This window comes from Acartia tonsa, chromosome 6, assembly GCF_053477335.1.
Source record: "Acartia tonsa isolate MP-2025a chromosome 6, ASM5347733v1, whole genome shotgun sequence".
NCBI lineage: Eukaryota > Metazoa > Arthropoda > Copepoda > Calanoida > Acartiidae > Acartia > Acartia tonsa.
The window spans coordinates 15,098,860-15,116,059 of NC_137265.1; the positions used below are offsets into that span (position 1 = coordinate 15,098,860).

General features: G+C 32.6%; 1 protein-coding gene across 1 annotated transcript; it reads left to right on the plus strand.

The window, feature by feature from the left end:
- Positions 1–1,573: 1,573 nt before the first annotated feature.
- LOC145321954 (uncharacterized) lies at positions 1,574–12,086 on the plus strand. The gene is made up of 13 exons (XM_080163667.1): positions 1,574–2,017; positions 4,450–4,566; positions 5,930–6,025; positions 6,885–6,970; positions 7,235–7,291; positions 7,761–7,882; positions 8,541–8,616; positions 9,094–9,180; positions 9,707–9,755; positions 10,100–10,208; positions 10,528–10,687; positions 10,875–11,006; positions 11,373–12,086. Exons 1-13 carry the CDS (start codon positions 1,852–1,854, stop codon positions 11,430–11,432), a joined length of 1,317 nt encoding a protein of 438 aa, XP_080019793.1. The 5' UTR covers positions 1,574–1,851; the 3' UTR covers positions 11,433–12,086.
- The last annotated feature ends 5,114 nt before the right edge of the window (positions 12,087–17,200 follow it).

The following is a 17,200-nucleotide window of genomic DNA, read 5'->3' on the forward strand; positions in this document are numbered from 1 at the left end:
AATAAATAATCCCCCCCCCCCTTCAATAATAATAAACCCCTCTTCTTACCCCTATCATGGAAGATCCCCTAATTTTCTGCGGATTGCATTCACTTCCGCTTAATGTTAAGTGCGCATTGTTTTTTTTCGCAAAAGACAAAATTAAAAGGTTGGAGTGACCCAAAGAACAAATGGTTATTTTTACTGCTATTATTTTTATTTCATGATTATGCAGTTTTGATTATGTTGAGCGGAAGTAAATGCACACCACTTTCCATTTCTATATACTTTCGTTATCGGTTATAGTACGGAAATTTTCCATAGATGTTAGGACAAGTAACCTAAGATATAATTAATAAAATGAACAAATTCTCTTTTCCTATTAATTACACCTAAGCCCCTTGATATATGTGGACAAAAAACCTTTTGGGGATGAATATGTATCTTTTATCTTCAAATGTGGAAAAACATAAAAAAAGATGCATATTTTTTTTATAAGTTGAACTCTAACTCTCCAAACTATTTTTTTATCTTTGCCTGTAAAGAGACCAACTGGAGGCCTGCAACACCTGAACCTGGAGGCCAAATTCAAACTTTTTTTTTAAATACGGGGAAACTAAGTCCCAAAAGGAAACGTTTGCCAAATAATCTATCCTCTCACTCCTGAGACAAAGCCTATGCTCCCTGTTTACGCAAAAAAAATGTAGAACCCCCCCCCTCCTTATTGAACTGATTGAGTTCTCTATTTAAGGGAATCTTCAAAAAGGTCCTAAGATGGTTTTAGGCTATTTTTGGTCCTTTACCTCTTCGAAGGCAGAGCCCGTAGATGCTATGGGCGTATACGCTAGTGATCTAATAAAACTCATTTGACTGTGCTTTTAAGGGATGAATCTTTTGGCTTTGGGAAGGATGAGAGAGACAACACCCCGTCCCCCGTAAGAAATTTTTATGGAAAGTTTGAAAATAAAGAGGAGTTCTTGGGACTATAACTTTGAGTGGGGATTGGGGAAAAACCTATATTCAGCAGATTCTTTTTACGGGGGGGGGGGGGGCTTTAAATAGGGATAATATCTATCGGAAGGATTGAGATATACTCCTTCAAAATATTTCAAACACTCCCGGGGACCTATAAGAGGCTTCGGATCTTTTATTTCAAAACACAGATATACAAACAAACACCCTCCCCCATTTTTTCTAACAATATTTATTTAATTTAATTTCATGCGTTTTATGGATGCTTAAATTGTATATAAAGCCTAGGTTTATATAATTCTATGAAAGTCCAATATAAAATCTTAATTTCAAAATTGTTTAGATTATAAACACTTAAAGCAAATAATAATATGTTCCAAAATGAAATCAATTTATCTATTTTTTCTTTTTTAATAAGATTGAATTTTGAATTAAGCATTTTTACATAAGTATGATGGAATTTTCCACTGACTCAAAAAAAATTGGCCGTCTAAAAACATAATTTCCATAAAGTGTCCCCTCCCCCTTTTCCTATTATTGCGCTTACCTACCCCAAATAATCCCCCCCTCCCCCCCTTGTTGACAGAAGCCATAGCGCATTTGATATTTAGTTCGGATATTCAGTAGAAATTGGACAATCTAAACGTCTACACTAAGCTGAATAATTCGTCTGTGTTTATGCGCTAACACAGAGCGATAAAGGGGAACAAAAGAGGGAAATTTTCAAAAGCAGAGAGAGAGAGAGAGGTAGCTCTAGACTACAAAACACTTTTTTGGTGTGTTACCTACGTAGTAACTTTTTTTTTACATACAGTCAAGCCACCTATTCAAAAGTCAGCTGTTTAAAAAACAACATAAACAATTAATTAAAAGTGATTTATTAATAATATTGACTTTAAAATGACATTGGAAAGCCGTTGTGGAGATTTTAATGCGCACGAAACAGATTTGAATGAGAATAGATCTGATTTTGGTGAAATTATAGTTGTGGTTAATGATAATGAAGACTATACTCAACAGAATAATGAAGAAATTATTAATATTTCCTCCAAAGATGATGGTAAAGGTAACCTTTATAATAATAATAACACTGACAATTGTTTCCATGAGAAGCACAAAAATGACAGTCTCATACAATAGTTAGGTTTCAAAATATCAAAAGTACAAGCTTTGAATTTTTCATTGTATATATTATGTAACTGAAGTTTGTAGGTATGATGTGATTAGAATGCAGTTTTGTCGACAATAAGTCAATAATTAACACTATATTATTATCGGTGAGCGAGGGTCCTTTGGACTTAAATTTCACTGGTACCCAAAGTTTTGTAACCACGTTCTCTTATTGGGTAGCTCCAGATCTTTGGGTACTTCCAATCAGCGTTGCGGAGCCGGAGCCGGGAGCAGCAACATTTTTGGTGGAGCCGGAGCCGTATATTTCGTTAAAAACGGCTCCGGCTCCAGATTAGCTAAAAATGATTTTTTAAGTAATATTATAATTTGTCAACGGTCCATAGGCGTCCAAGGGGGGGGGTAATGGGCCATTTGGCACCCCCAAACGATTTTGGGGGTGCCGTAGGCACCCCCATAATTTTGTGAACAATACCCCCCCCCAAAAAAAAATGACCCCTACCTTGGGGGTGCCGTAGGCACCCCCAACGATTTTGGGGGGGGTAATTACCCCCCCCAAAATAAATGTTTTTTAAAAAAATTTTTTTTGGGGGGGTATTTACCCCCCCCCCCAAATTGAATGTTCTTAAAAAAAAAATTTACTGTCCAACCAGTTAAAACAGTTCTTAACCATGATAACAAAAAATTTAATAGTTTGATCATGTTTTATTTGCTTGGGCCTTTATAAGGGTTAAAACCATCCCGGGGATCTATGATGTAATTGTAAAGCACTGAAGATTCCATAAAATAGATACCTAACTAAATTAAATATTTCATTAAATAATGAAAATGAATTTCTATAGGCGATTTCTTTTGGGAGGATGTCAGGGTGTCTCAAAACTAGTTATAAAACTTACCAGGACCTATAAGACGCTTCACTTTAAAGTAAAATCATATTGGTTCATTGGTTAGTGAGTTAATTATTGTATTTTTATGTTCTAAAGAATGAGATACTACTATATATTTGAATAGTAGTGGCGCCCTTAGCATCTAAGAACTCGTGTTTTCTAAAGGGTAAAAAGGGAGGAGAAAAATAGCCTAAAACCACTCAAAGGATTGACCTATATTAGTGTGGAACCATCATGGGATCTATTTGAAGCTTTCCTAAAAAGGAGAACTCAGTATTAAAAGTAATGAAATCTGAAGCTATAGTCAAATAAACCTTACTTACTACTTTATGTTATAAGATAGTACTTATTAACTTAATAGATTAGGTAGGACTAGGTGCTTTTTTACATAATTAAATTACCCCCCCCAAAAATTTTACCCCCGGGGTAAATTAGTTTGGGGGGGGTAATTACCCCCCCCAACAGATTTGGGGGGAGTATTTACCCCCCCCCCAACAGACTTTAGGGGGGGTAATTACCCCCCCCAATCAAATTTTACCCCCGGGGTAAAAATTTTGGGGGGGGTAAAAAAAAATTTTGGCGCGCTTCGCGCGCCATTTTACCCCCCCCAAACACAAATTACCCCCCCCCTAAAATTTTTTACCCCCCCCAAAAAAAAAAGCTTGGACGCCCCTGCGAACGGTCTATTTCCATATAATAAACTGAAAAACTATTGTTACTTAACAAATAGACACACATCCTTCTACTTTTATATAGCTTTAATCAAATAGAAGCAAAATATTTCATATTATTTATTTTATTTTATCAAATTCAATAATGAACAAAAATTGATATTTTAATTTTAAGGTAGGAGCCGGAGCCGTATTTCCAGATACGGCTCCGCGGAGCCGGAGCCGCATCAAAATTAAACGGCTCCGAAACGCTGCTTCCAATGAATTTTGATAATTAGTGTCCTAGCTTTTTAACCAATATTTTAGCCATCACAACTTTTGCTATTTAATCATTGAGTTTAATTACTCAAATACATATGCCTGTAAAGTTAAAGGTTTAAATCGTCGTAAAATGCTCTCGATTTAAACAGAGGTGGATTCTTTAAAAGACTGTTTGGCTCACTAAAACCAGTGAGGCTCGCTAAAAAAAATTGTGAAAAATCATCCAAAATTGCATAAAATGTACAAAAATTTAAAAGATCCTATTTTAATAACCCTTTTATGATTTTATTTAATTTTTGTAGATTTTTTATGTGATTTTGAGGATTTTTCACAAAAAACTTTTTAGATAGCCTCACTGATTTTAGTGAGCCAATGAGCCAAAAAAAAAATTAAAAATCCACCTCGGTTAATTTTTTTTGCTTTGGAAAATAGTATCTTCCAAACTTTGTGTTATCCTATTATGAGAATCGTGGTCTGCTAGAAATTCAGAAAAATAAGTGAAACCTCTTATTGTGTCTATCTATTCACAATTCTTTCTTATTACATATTAGGAATCAAAGATGTCAAATCAGGAGTTAAAAATGACGTGAAAGAAAAATCTGAGATAAACATTCCTGATGATGATAGAGGCAGCGCCAGCGGAGAACCAGAAAATGTTCGCACAACAGGCAAACTTTGTTCTTGTTCGATTTTACCCAATGATGTTACACAAAATTACCTCTTCTGTAGATTACAATTAGCAGTTAAAACGTTTGGAATTGGACACTCATCTTAATGAAACAACTAATCATAATCAAATAGAAAATCCTATTATAAAAGTTTATTTGAATGTCTATCTGTGTGTAGCAAAGAGTCTTGCGAACCACTGGACCGATATGGTTCTACTTAACAGGAAAGCGCAGGGAAGGTTTATATCTATTTTAGGGGAAAGTTTCCTTACCCTTATGAGATAAATCGCCCCTAGAAATATCCCATTCCAAATCTTTCTTTACTATTTCCATCTAAAACTAAAATTTAAAGTTGAGGGTCGACTAACCCCTGTCCTTGGATAAAGGAAGAATAACTTATCGCCCATTTTACTTCACCTATATCCATGCAGGTGACGTCAAAAAATGCTTTTTTGATTCGATTCATTAGTACTTAGACTTATAGAGCTTAGCTACTGAATTTCTAAAGGAAAATTTTATTTTCAAGTGCAAAGGTTCAAAGTTCAAAATTTGGATTTATGGGTTGTAATAGTTATTTCTCGTATCGTATTATAAACGGCTTTCCGCGGATATAGAATGTACAATTATAAGATTAAAACTAGTTTTTTAGCCCCGAGGTGCCGGAGGCACCGGCTAAAAAAACTGGTTTTAATCTTATGATTGTACATTTCTATATTCGTAGAAAACTGGATATAATACGATGCTAGACATAGTTTTTTCGTATGGATGAGAACCGGTTCCTATCCACCGGATTCGAATGAATACGAGAAAATTCATTTTAGTTTTTATATAAATTTTGAAATGTATCACGTTTTTTTTAATAACTTGTAAACAAGTACGATTATGGCTAATAGTAGCGAAGCTTTTAAATGAAAGATTAATAAACAAAAAATAGAAAGGATAAGTAGAAATCATTTATTGCTTAATAAACAACATATATAAATTAGAGATTTTTTGCATTTCAGACTGACAGATAAACAGGCTGACACTTTTACCTAAAAAGAAATACATAGAATTTGATGTTATCCGAGATCTCTAAAATAACTTGACCGATATATCTTTGCTTTTTAAAAATAATTTATGATACTTTGAACAGATAAAAGACTATTTTCCAACCCCTTTTTTGTAAAATTATTTTGATATAAAGCTGACTCATTAGGCGAACGAAATAAAAGCATAATTACTTTTCGTTCCAAAATCTGTACACATTTTAATCAATAATTTGGTCGAATGGGTTCTTCTACGGTTATCCTATAAGCTGGTTTAAAGCGTGTGTATCTAAATTATCTCTATTCTGAACAAGAACAAAACTGAAACATTGCAGCGTTGGATCTTGCCTTTTCTTGTTTTGTCGTGGGACCCCTGGCTGTTCTTTACTGGAGAGGAACTTTTAATTTCATTTCCACCAGAGCATTTAAAGGTAATTTTTTTTGGTTTTTGTAGCAAAGCAACTCTATAAGCCATTGTTTGTCTGTTTGTTTGTCCATCTGAATGCTTTTTGATTGGAAAATTTGGTAAATTTATGCATGTTGTTGGTTTTTAAGCTTTTTTCAACCTAATCAAGGACATCCAAGTTTTTTTTAGGGGGGGGGGGAGTGTTTGATTATTCTGAGGACTTTAAAGTTTCTAACAATGGCATTACCCCTGTAAACAAAAAATCATGGGATCCGCAATTATGGTGGGGGTTAAAACCCTTATTTTCCTCTGATATGTATGGTTATTAAATCTGTATATGCCCGGATTTTAACAGATTTTTTCTAGAGTTTGTCCTGTTGTGTCACAACAGACGGAAACAGCGGCGGAAAAATGAACGAAAGTCAAAGGTTGGCGTTGTTGTATTTTTAGCAGCTTTAATCAATTGATTTTGTTGTACATCCGCATATTACCTATATAAGACATCTCAATAGTACAATACCGCGCCGAAAAACAATGAATTTATTATTACTTGGATCTTACACCAGATTATCGTATTTTATCCCCTCCCCTTCTACTTGATTAAAGAACTGACCAATGAACGACAGGGGAAATAGCAACCTAAATTGACGACAATTTTTCCCTTGTCATAATATCCGCGTCTATACGAAAAGCAGCTAAATCATTAATTAATTTATTAGTTTTCAACAAAAAACTTTGTTTAAAAGAAATGAAAAATAGTTTACTTCTGAATAGAAATTAATTTAGATTTTGACTCCTCTTTGTTTATTTTTAACTTACTGAAAAGTTGTAGGCAATACAGTCATATCAAAGTGGAATATCAAACTGATTAATAACTATTGCAGGCCAAGAAACTGAGACCAAAATAATCCGTGCTGTTTTGTTGTATAACTCTGGACTTTTCCTCAAGATTTTACTGGACATAATTAAGGTAATAATCAAACATCTTATGACAACTAAAAATAATTCTTCAGTATGGCTCCAAATCTGATTAATCTCTGTTGGATTAGAACCGGTTTTGAGCCATACTGAAAAGTATTGTAGAAAAATACAGGATTTGTTTTGTTTGACTAGAATTCGGGTGCAACAAAACTTGAATTAATTTTTAAAAGGTTCACATAACACAAAAAAAAGAGAACTTAATTACAGACAAACATTTTCTCATCTAAATTCAAATTTTTTATTTAAATTTTAGGCTGTGATTTATCCAAGTGTTCATCTTCTTGGGACCAAGGTTTTGTTCATCTTAAAGGTAAATTATTATATTCTTAGTAGTAAAGTTACTCTATAACCAGCAGGGGTCTTAGAGATAAGACAATGAATAAAAATATTATAATTGCCTAATTATCTCCTCTTTAGATTAAAATTATTGGTTGAAAAAATTTTATTGAAGTACCCAAAGTTATTACAAAAAAGAGAACATGTTTATAAACTTTGGGTACCAGTATAATTCAATGTACCCTCCCCCCCTGATAATTAGGTTAGTATTCGGATATATATTGATACAATTTTGAAAGCTAAGTAATTCTATTATCATTAAAATAAAATCGGTATGTTTATTTTCAACATGTTGATTTTTTGCTTAACAAATATTAAAATTTATCATAGTAGAATTAATCTTTAAATTTATTTTCACATTACGATTTCTTGGACAATTAAGCATAATGTTAAATCGAAGCAACAATATAATATACTATATTTTGATGGGTTATATTTTTTAGTTTTTGTTGCTGTACTGTGATAGTTTGTCAGGAGTGATCCTCTGGGTGGGCGGATTCAACCTTTTATACCTTGGACCTCAGCTCTACTGGTTCAGCTTAACATCTGTCCTTATATTTGCCAGGTATTATCCTTAAATATTAATTAGATACAACCTTCTATACCTGGGCCTTCAGCTTTACTGGTTCAGCTTAACATCTTCATGTGCCAGGTCACCCCTTCTTTGCTGGTTAACAAGTTTGGACATTTCTAATTTGGAACCAACCAATCAAAATTAAATAAAAGTAGCCATAGTTTTTTTTACAAATATCCTCTCCCTCCCTGCATTATGTTACTTGTTTATGTAAAACTCACTCTGTCTATTGTATGTCCGTCTGTCCAACTTTCCATAATGTGCATTAACTGTTTTAGTTTGTGTATGATGTGGCTGGATGCTTTCCATGGGTCAGGAGGATCTATCTATGTATCTATCTATCTATCTATTTTAGTTTGTGTGATGTGGCTGGATGCTTTCCATTGGACAGGAGGATTTATCTATGTATCTATCTATCTATCTATTTTAGTTTGTGTATGATGTGGCTGGATGCTTTCCATGGGTCAGGAGAATCTATCAATAAATCTATTTTAGTTTGTGTATGATGTGGCTGGATGCTTTCCATGGGACAGGAGGATCTATCTATGTATATATCTATCTATCTATTTTAGTTTGTGTATGATGTGGCTGGATGCTTTTCATGGGTCAGGAGGATCTATCTATGTATCTATCTATCTATCTATTTTAGTTTGTGTATGATGTGGCTGGATGCTTTCCATGGGACAGGAGGATCTCCACTCATTGTCGTCAGAGATAACATCAAGGTACGTTTTCCCTGTTAAACTTTGTAGCTTATGTTGACAAACCAATCAAATAGTTTGTGTCTTCTTGATAACATTAAAAAGAATGGGTAATTTTTGGAATATTATGAAAATGCTGCTTTATGAGCTAAATTGTCTGATATTTGCAGCTAAATTATGCCAAAAACCTATATCTACCAATTGACTCTATTTGACATAATGAATATTCCATTTTATGCAATATGAACACAAAAATTTAATTCTGATTTTTTTGGGAATATTCCCAATAAAAATGCAATTACTTGGCCCAACTTTATTGCCCTGTAAAGGAAAAATGTAATTTTTGAGTTTCATTGAGATAGATTACTGGAAATTTTGTAAAAAAATCTTTAATAGTCCGTTGAAAGTTCTTTAGCGACATTTGATTTTTACAGTGGAAATGGGGATTTATCAGCTGCTATTTGAAGTATTGAACATGTACTACACTTAATTTTTCTTTAGGATGTTTTAAATGTGACAGGATATTTTGAAACAAATTTTTTCGAGGGGAGAAAAAAGTTCATAGCTGATATCATCATTACGTATACAGTAAGTGTTATTTAGTGTTTGCCCAGGGAAAAGGGAATGTGATTCTGACAAACAATTCTAAAGGAAAATTTCCCCACAACCCCTTCCCCTTTTCCTCCCCCCCTTCTTACCCACCCCTCTTCAGTTACATAAAAAATCAAAATATACTTCCACCTTACTTCGAAAGGTTTCGTGATTTTTTGTAGAATCAATTGTTAGAATATATAGGCCTGGTGTTTACCACTCTATAATTTGGCCAGTACATCATTGGGATCTTAAGGATAAGCGAATGGATGATAAATTGAAGTATAACCCTCGTGATGATTAACAAATTTACCCTTTTCTAATTCTAACTCTTGTAAATCATTACATCAGAGTAAGTTAAGAGAAAGTATAATTAAAAGTAATCAATAAACAAGAAAGCCAAAATCATTATGGTAACATACTCTGATGTTGATACTGCGAGACTCACAGACATTTAAAGAGTGGCTTCGCTACTTAAATCTTCCTTGTATCAAAAGTTTATTATTATCAATTATTTTTTTAGGTTATTCATCCACTGATGATATGTGTTTGGTGGGGCGTTTGGGAGCTAGGTTATTATAGTAGTCTTTTTAATAACTTTGTAATGAGCGAAGCTGCTGTATAACGAAGTTTGCTGTTTGCCTGTAACGCTAAAGGTGAAATTCAATAAGCAAACAGAGCCCATTTTTGGGCCGTATAAAAAAATTGGATCTTTTATTGCAAATATGTCGCTAAGCAGCTTTTAACAAGTGTAATTTAGTCCAAAAGACTTTTTTTTTTTATAAAAACAAGTAGAATTCTAGAAGTAGAACATCGTAAGTTAGTGCAAATCTTGTAAAAATTTTAGTTTTTAAAAACCTATTAAACACCTTGTAAATAAAGTCCCCAAAAACTACTATAATGAACAACTGTATAGAAAACAACTACATCCTGCAGGAGATGGAGATCATTGAGAAGGACGTCCAGGCCTGGGACAGTATCTTCATTGTCATCATCATGGTCATCTCCGTCATGATGCTGGAGAGGTGGGTCAGCTGAGGTTAGGTAGGGGTAAGGTTAGAGGTCGCCCTGAAGGGATTACAAATCTTTAAAAAGGAAGTTGGCTTTATGTATATAGTTAAGCCTTTTGGTCATTTAGATAAAATACAGTTTGTTGTCTACTTTATGTCTCACAAGCGGCTGCTTCTTTAGCTTCTAGGGGTCATATTTTTGAGTGAATGATGCATAGCCAATGTCATAGCCTAAAACCACCCAAAGACTAAAGAAACCTTACTACTTTGTGTTATAGATAAAAGTTTAATGTTAACATACCATTTAATTTATAATATGATATGATTTGTTTAGGCATTTTGAGAAAATGCGGGACAGCTGTAACGAGAAGTTGCAATGGCCTAAGTTGAAATACAATTTCGCGGCATTCCTTGCGCTGCTGTCAGCTGTTAACTACTGGAGAGGTGTCTGGTCACTACTGGATTTCTATTTCTTGCCAAATATTCCTCCACAGGTAAATGATGATGGATAAACTTTACCCCATTCTAGATTATGATATTGGTTGAAAAGTTTGGAGAGTGTTAGTTTGAACCAACCAACCAGGATCTAATAATTTATTAATAAATAAGAATTAATAAAACATTCGTTCATTTTCTAAAGTTTTTCATTATTTTTCGGTATTAAAATTTACTGTATTTTAGGAGAACTTTATCCTGAGCCACTTGATCGGATTCCACCTGTTGTACCTGTTGGGTGCTGCCAGCAACCTGACAATGGCATCCAGCAGAGATGCGCTGGTTCCTACATTCTCAGATTATAAATATTTTAATAAGGTATTCGATTATTATATTAAAGGCATTATTAAAAATATAATAATTGTAACCAAAACTAAATATCAAACAAACTTTAAATGCAATGAAAATTTAGCTATGTACCAATGCAATAAAAAATTAAATTTTTTTCTCTATGGGCTTTTTTTCTTGGGTGGAAGGATGTATCCACCCTCAATATAACTTTATAAACCTTCACTAGACCTATGAGAAGCTTCACTGTAAAGCGGTTAGCGAGATCAAAAGCTGCAGATAGACACACACAGACATATATACAGACAGATGTCCTGTTACTTTTAAATGAGGATAATTAAGAAAACATATTTTCAATAACCTATATTTCAAAATTAAGTATTTTAAAATTTTTAGAAGGAAGTAAATTACAGCGAAGACGAAGGAAGAGAGGAAGAAAGAAGAAATCTCATCTAAGCAATAATCAAAAAATTTCGGCACGCTTTTGGACTTATTTAGTATTTGTTCTCTATATGCTTTAACAAAAATAATGATTACAAGTTTATACTTATGCTGATGATACATAAAAGCTATAAAAAAATTCTTTTCTTGAAATTATGTATGCTTGTCGTATGTTAGTATTGAGTTTGACCGCTGATAAAAAAAAGATTTATCCTAGGATTTTTATTTTCTTGTTCGTGGACAATTGTCTATAATCGCTACTATACATATTATTTTACAGTATGGCTCAAAACCGGTCTTTATCCAATCCAGCGGAATTAATCGGATTTTCAAGCCATACTAGAAAATAAAATTAAAAACTGCCATTGAAAAGAAAATTCACGAAACCTCAATATAAAGTTTTATTAAAATCAAAACCTAAATATTAGACTACATTGCTTTAAAAATGAGAAAAAAATTCTTTGTTAGAAATTTTTTTTTTGAAATATATGTTTTTTGCATTGTTCATGATATAATATAGTATTATTTTAGAGCTTTATTTTAAACAAAATCCATGAAATTTACTGTGATATGATAAATTTTTATACTTTTTTATATTTTTGTAAAAATGTTTATGTTTGTATCAAACATTTATTATGTGTTTAAATATAAAAAAAAATATATTTAAAAGTATTTTTTTCTAATTATGAAAGATGTAGGATGTCTATTTGTTTGTTACTCAATTTCTCAAAAAAGACTGAGTCAACTGATCTACAATTTCCAAATGGCCCCTCTTCTCTATGAAGAAACTGTAGTGTATTTGCCCATAGCATCTAGGTGCTTAATGCTCTTACAGGGGGGTTACTAAAATAGCTTTTCAATAATGGAAATAGGTTCAGTGGTTAGCGAGACGAAAAAACCTTCTATTATTAAGATATCGTTCAACTTTGTAAGTAAGTTTTTAAGAAGCTTCATATTATTACAAACCTTCGCAAATAATAAGGGAAGGGGGGAGAGTTATGCCTTATGCCTAACCCTTGTTAGTAGCCCTAACCATGCAGGGCCTGTACCTAACCTAGAGTTATAAACCAGCATTTATTAAAATATTTTTTTTTAAGGGGGTGTTCTGTACTCCACCATGAACTTATGGGTAATATGCCAAAAATTTGCATAAATGTCGCGAAAACGACAATTTTTTTTGTCGCCCATTTAAGAAATATTGTGGGAAGTTTTACATTATTTACATATTTTGCTAAAAGGCACTTTTTAGTAGCGAAGCTACTCCATAATTCTTTATGTTCGTCTACATGTTGATATAAAATACGGATTTTCTCATGGTTTTTTAATACAAGGGGATAAGTCAATGGCTAATAAATTAATGTACTCTACATTCCCAATGATGACACATAAAATTAGTCCTCTGTAGATTACAATTAGTAGTTGAAACATTTAGAAGACACTCAACTTAATGAACCAACCAGCCAAATTTAATAAGCCAACAAATAAACAAAAAACGTTTGTATATAAGTTTGGGGACTGGTTTCATAAATATCCTAATGTCCCATGCCTCCCTGTTTATCATCCGTGATGTAATTCAGTTGGCTTATTTCTTAAGATGGACTTTTTACTCATGAAAAACCTAAAATGATTAGAACAAAAAATGCTTATATTTTAAAAGCTTAAAATTCCCCCCTCAAAATGATTTTCAGAATATATTTCCTGCATCCATTTTTTTGTAGGTCTAAGATTACTGGCAAAAAGTTACCGTATTTTGCAAACATCTTTGGCAAATTTTTTGCTTGACAATTCCTAAAATAGTAAGGTATGTGTGTGTGTGTATGTGCGTGTTTGTGTGTGTGTGTGTGACGATTACAACAATAATTCCCAAAATAGGTTTAAAGTTAATTTCCATTCTTTAAATATCTTCAAAGTCCTAAAATTAGATTTTCAGCCAGGTTACTTCTATAATTTGTATTGTATAAAAGAATCATGCATGCATAACTTCGTATTATAGACAATTGTCTTAGGAATTGTAAATAAAAGTATAGAAATAATATTTCTCGTATTCATTCGAAACCGGTGGATAGGAACCGGTTCTCATCCATATGAAAAAACTATGTCTAGCATCGTATTATATCCAGCTTTCTACGAATATAGAAATGTACAATAATAAGATTAAACCAGTTTTTTTAGCCGGTGTCTTCGGCACCTCGGGGCTAAAAAAACTACTTGCATTGAATCGATCAAATGATTTTTTATTTTCTTTTACGTGGAAAATTTCACTAATCAATAATTAGCGGAAATGAAACGGATTCGGAGCCATACTGGAATAATCTGCCCTCTTTAACATAAAATACTTAGACAAAACCAATTTGAAAAATATGGACCAAACTGTCTAGCTGTTTTAAAGACCTTATCTTACACATTTACAGACATATATTAAACTAACTAGTTCAGTATAATAGCGGCTGCGCTCATAGCATATAGAGGAAGAAAATCAGTAAAATAGCCTAAAACCATCGGATGAGTTAACCTAAAACTTGAAATCTATGTAATAAGTTTCCCAGATATTGATGGAGAACTCGATCGGTTCTGTAGTTAGTGAGATCTTAATTCGGACAGACAAAAACCTTACTACTTTATTTAAGAGTATGGATAATTCATCTAATCTTAAAAACATTTCATACAGGTAAATAGATATTATATTTTAGATAGAAATACGACAAGATGAAAAAATCCAAAAACCTAAGTTTTATGTTTTTAGAAGCTTCCTCCCCCCCCCCCTTTATCCCCCCAATTAAAATTACATCCCCTCTAAAGCTTTTATTGACCCCTCCCCCCTAACTAAATCTAACCATAACTTCTGTTATGTTGATAAATAAACAGCAAAAAAAATAGGACAAGATACATTTCAAATCTGCACCATTGCGTATGACTATCCCATTTTTGTATATTCAATTACAATTTCGACATTTACGTCCATCTTTGGGACAAGTGTTTTTGCGAGCAAATATTTTAAGAGGTCTGCACTGGTGGAGCGGGCTGAAAAAAGCTCCCCAACTCCATTATTTGCAAACTTTTTGCTTCCCTTTGTGTAAGTTTTACCCTTCATGGATGGAAAGGTAAAAATATATTTTAAAGATAATAAATAAGGAGTTTTAATATGGCAATTTACAAGTATGAGACACAAGACAATGGAAGATAAATTGATCTACATCCCCAATTAGTATAAACATATTACCCCCTCCTGTAATACAACCTAGTCAATAAAAATACCCAAAGTTTTAAAGCCAAAGAATTAGGGATCATATTTATCAAATATAACTAAAAATGGAAAATAAACTAATTCTTCTTGAAAAAAACTAAATTTTTTTATGATTACTTCATAGTTAGAATAGTTTTATTGAGAGTAAGAGAGCCAGCAGAGTTGGAAAGATTAGTAAAGGGCTTATCTTTTAAGATTTACTTTTCTCATATTGTGTACGAACCTACAAAATTATGTAATATATCATTTCAAAATTATAAAACCACCTGTAAAGGGTTTATCTCCTATGGTGGACTCTTCTTATAATATCTTTAAATTTAAACTGATGCGCAGCTACTCTATAAACAATAATATAATCTATTATTTCAGAATGATGAAACCGTCTGTAAAGGGTTTATCTCCTATGGTGATTCTTCTTATAATATCTTTAAATTTAAACTGAGGCGCAGCTACTATACAAATAACTGTTTTGTGTATACTGCAATTCTTTATTTAACGTGTGAAAAGTTATCCCTGAGGAAATGGGTTCGAATTTAAGGCAAAAAAACAAGCCAAAAAGTGGTTCCTACTGCTTTCTTCAAACTAATGGCCATTTTTGATAATTTACTTATACAGTAAGATAGAGATGTCCAATGTTTTATGTCAAATATTTCTGATACATATCACATATGGACCACAATGAGACTTTCTGTGAGAAATAAGACTTCATAGAATAAGGAGAAACTTATATTGGATCATTATTTTTAGTTTGGTTAGGTTAAGTAAGGGTTAAGAGAGCCCCCTAGGGACAGTGTCCGCAAAATAGAACCATGGCTAGAACTTTTTTGTGGATGTGGTTCATCTAAACATCCATAAATTCCAAAGAATTTTTTTCTCGTATTCATTCGAATCCGTTAAATAGGAACCGGTTCTCATCCATACGAAAAAACTATGTCTAGCATCGTATTATAAACAGCTTTCCGCGAATATAGAATGTACAATTATAAGATTAAAACCAGTTTGACCAGAACTATTCTTATTTCATATATAATCTAAAATCATATAATTAATGTTGCTACAAACCAATTGTATTTACTGACTGCGCTTCTTTGATTAAACAGTTCTTGTCAAAGGTATCATTGAATTTGATTTACCAGACGGCGTCCGACTGAGCAGCTGGGATTCAGGGATAGAGAAATGGGAATTCTGCACTGGTTAGTCCCCACATAATATGAAAAGATACGTTAAAGAATCTGTTGTTATGACAATTCCTCTCTCTTCCCCTCTTCTATTAAGCATACATGAACAAACTTACACATATACAACATTGTTTTTATCCATTGGCACATCCACTTATCCCTGTATATTTCATCTGAAAGAAAACTAATTTACTTTTTCACTTTTTCCGCTAGTCAAAAGTATCATATTTGCTTTAGACATTCACATCTTTAGAAAACAAAACATGATATCTCAATAATGATTATTTTAATACAGTTACTTTTTGTTACACAAAAAATGCATTTTGCCATCCTTGTTACAAGCAAAGCAAACATATAGTGTGCGTTCGTAAGGCAATTACGGAGAGCCAAGTAATCATATATCTAGGACTGGTAGGATCGTACTGTCAATTTCAAACCTTTTATGCAAATTCCTGAAACATTAGGTGTACTAAAATCATTTTATTCTTCTTTTGGATAAACTATTTGAAAAATCTATTTTTAGGACACTACAAGGTAGATCTAAATGTAGTTCTTTTTATTGAGAAGCATCTTTCATTTGTTTAGCTTCTCTCATGTGGATATGTTATCATCCTTGTTAAGAAAATAAAAAAAATATGGTTTTTGCATAGTAATTTGATTAAAAGCCTTTTTCTTCATCATTGTTTTATTAGTCTTAAAAGCTTACTGAAAGTATTTAGTAATTTTTTGTAGCAAAACCTCTTTACATGTTTTCATGTATATGTCTGTAAGTCTTTGTGACGCTTTTCTACATTTAGTGTAGCTTCGTCTGTACATAACGGTTAGCTCTTATTATTAGTTCAGGCATTTTAGAAAGCGTAGCAACTCTTTAATCACTATCAGAAAGTACATAGTTACAACAATTCAAAATGCCTATAATTCAAGGGCAGTTTGTGTATTTAAGCGATTAATTCAATAAGGCATATTTTAATTATCAATTTTAAGAAAATATCTTCATAACAATTTTGAGGTTAAAAAGGCCATTTTAAATAGGCTCATTTTTTATCGTATGTACATTTTCATCATGTGATATTATCATCCTATTAACTTGACTTTTAGAAAATGGATTCATATGACCAAAAGGTAAAATGGTATAATAAAGTCTTTTTATTTAAGTAATTTTAAATTTTTATTCAACTTTTGTAATAATGTTGAATATTTAATGAGTTGTTTCTCTATATTTGTTGATGTTCGTTTGTCTGTCATATCTAATGGATCTGTTAAGCTCCGCTGTTCTGGATGTTGTCATCCATGTTTTCCTGCATTTTCTGTAAATGTTATCAAGAAAGAAATTAATTTAATACCTTAAAAGGAATGCTATT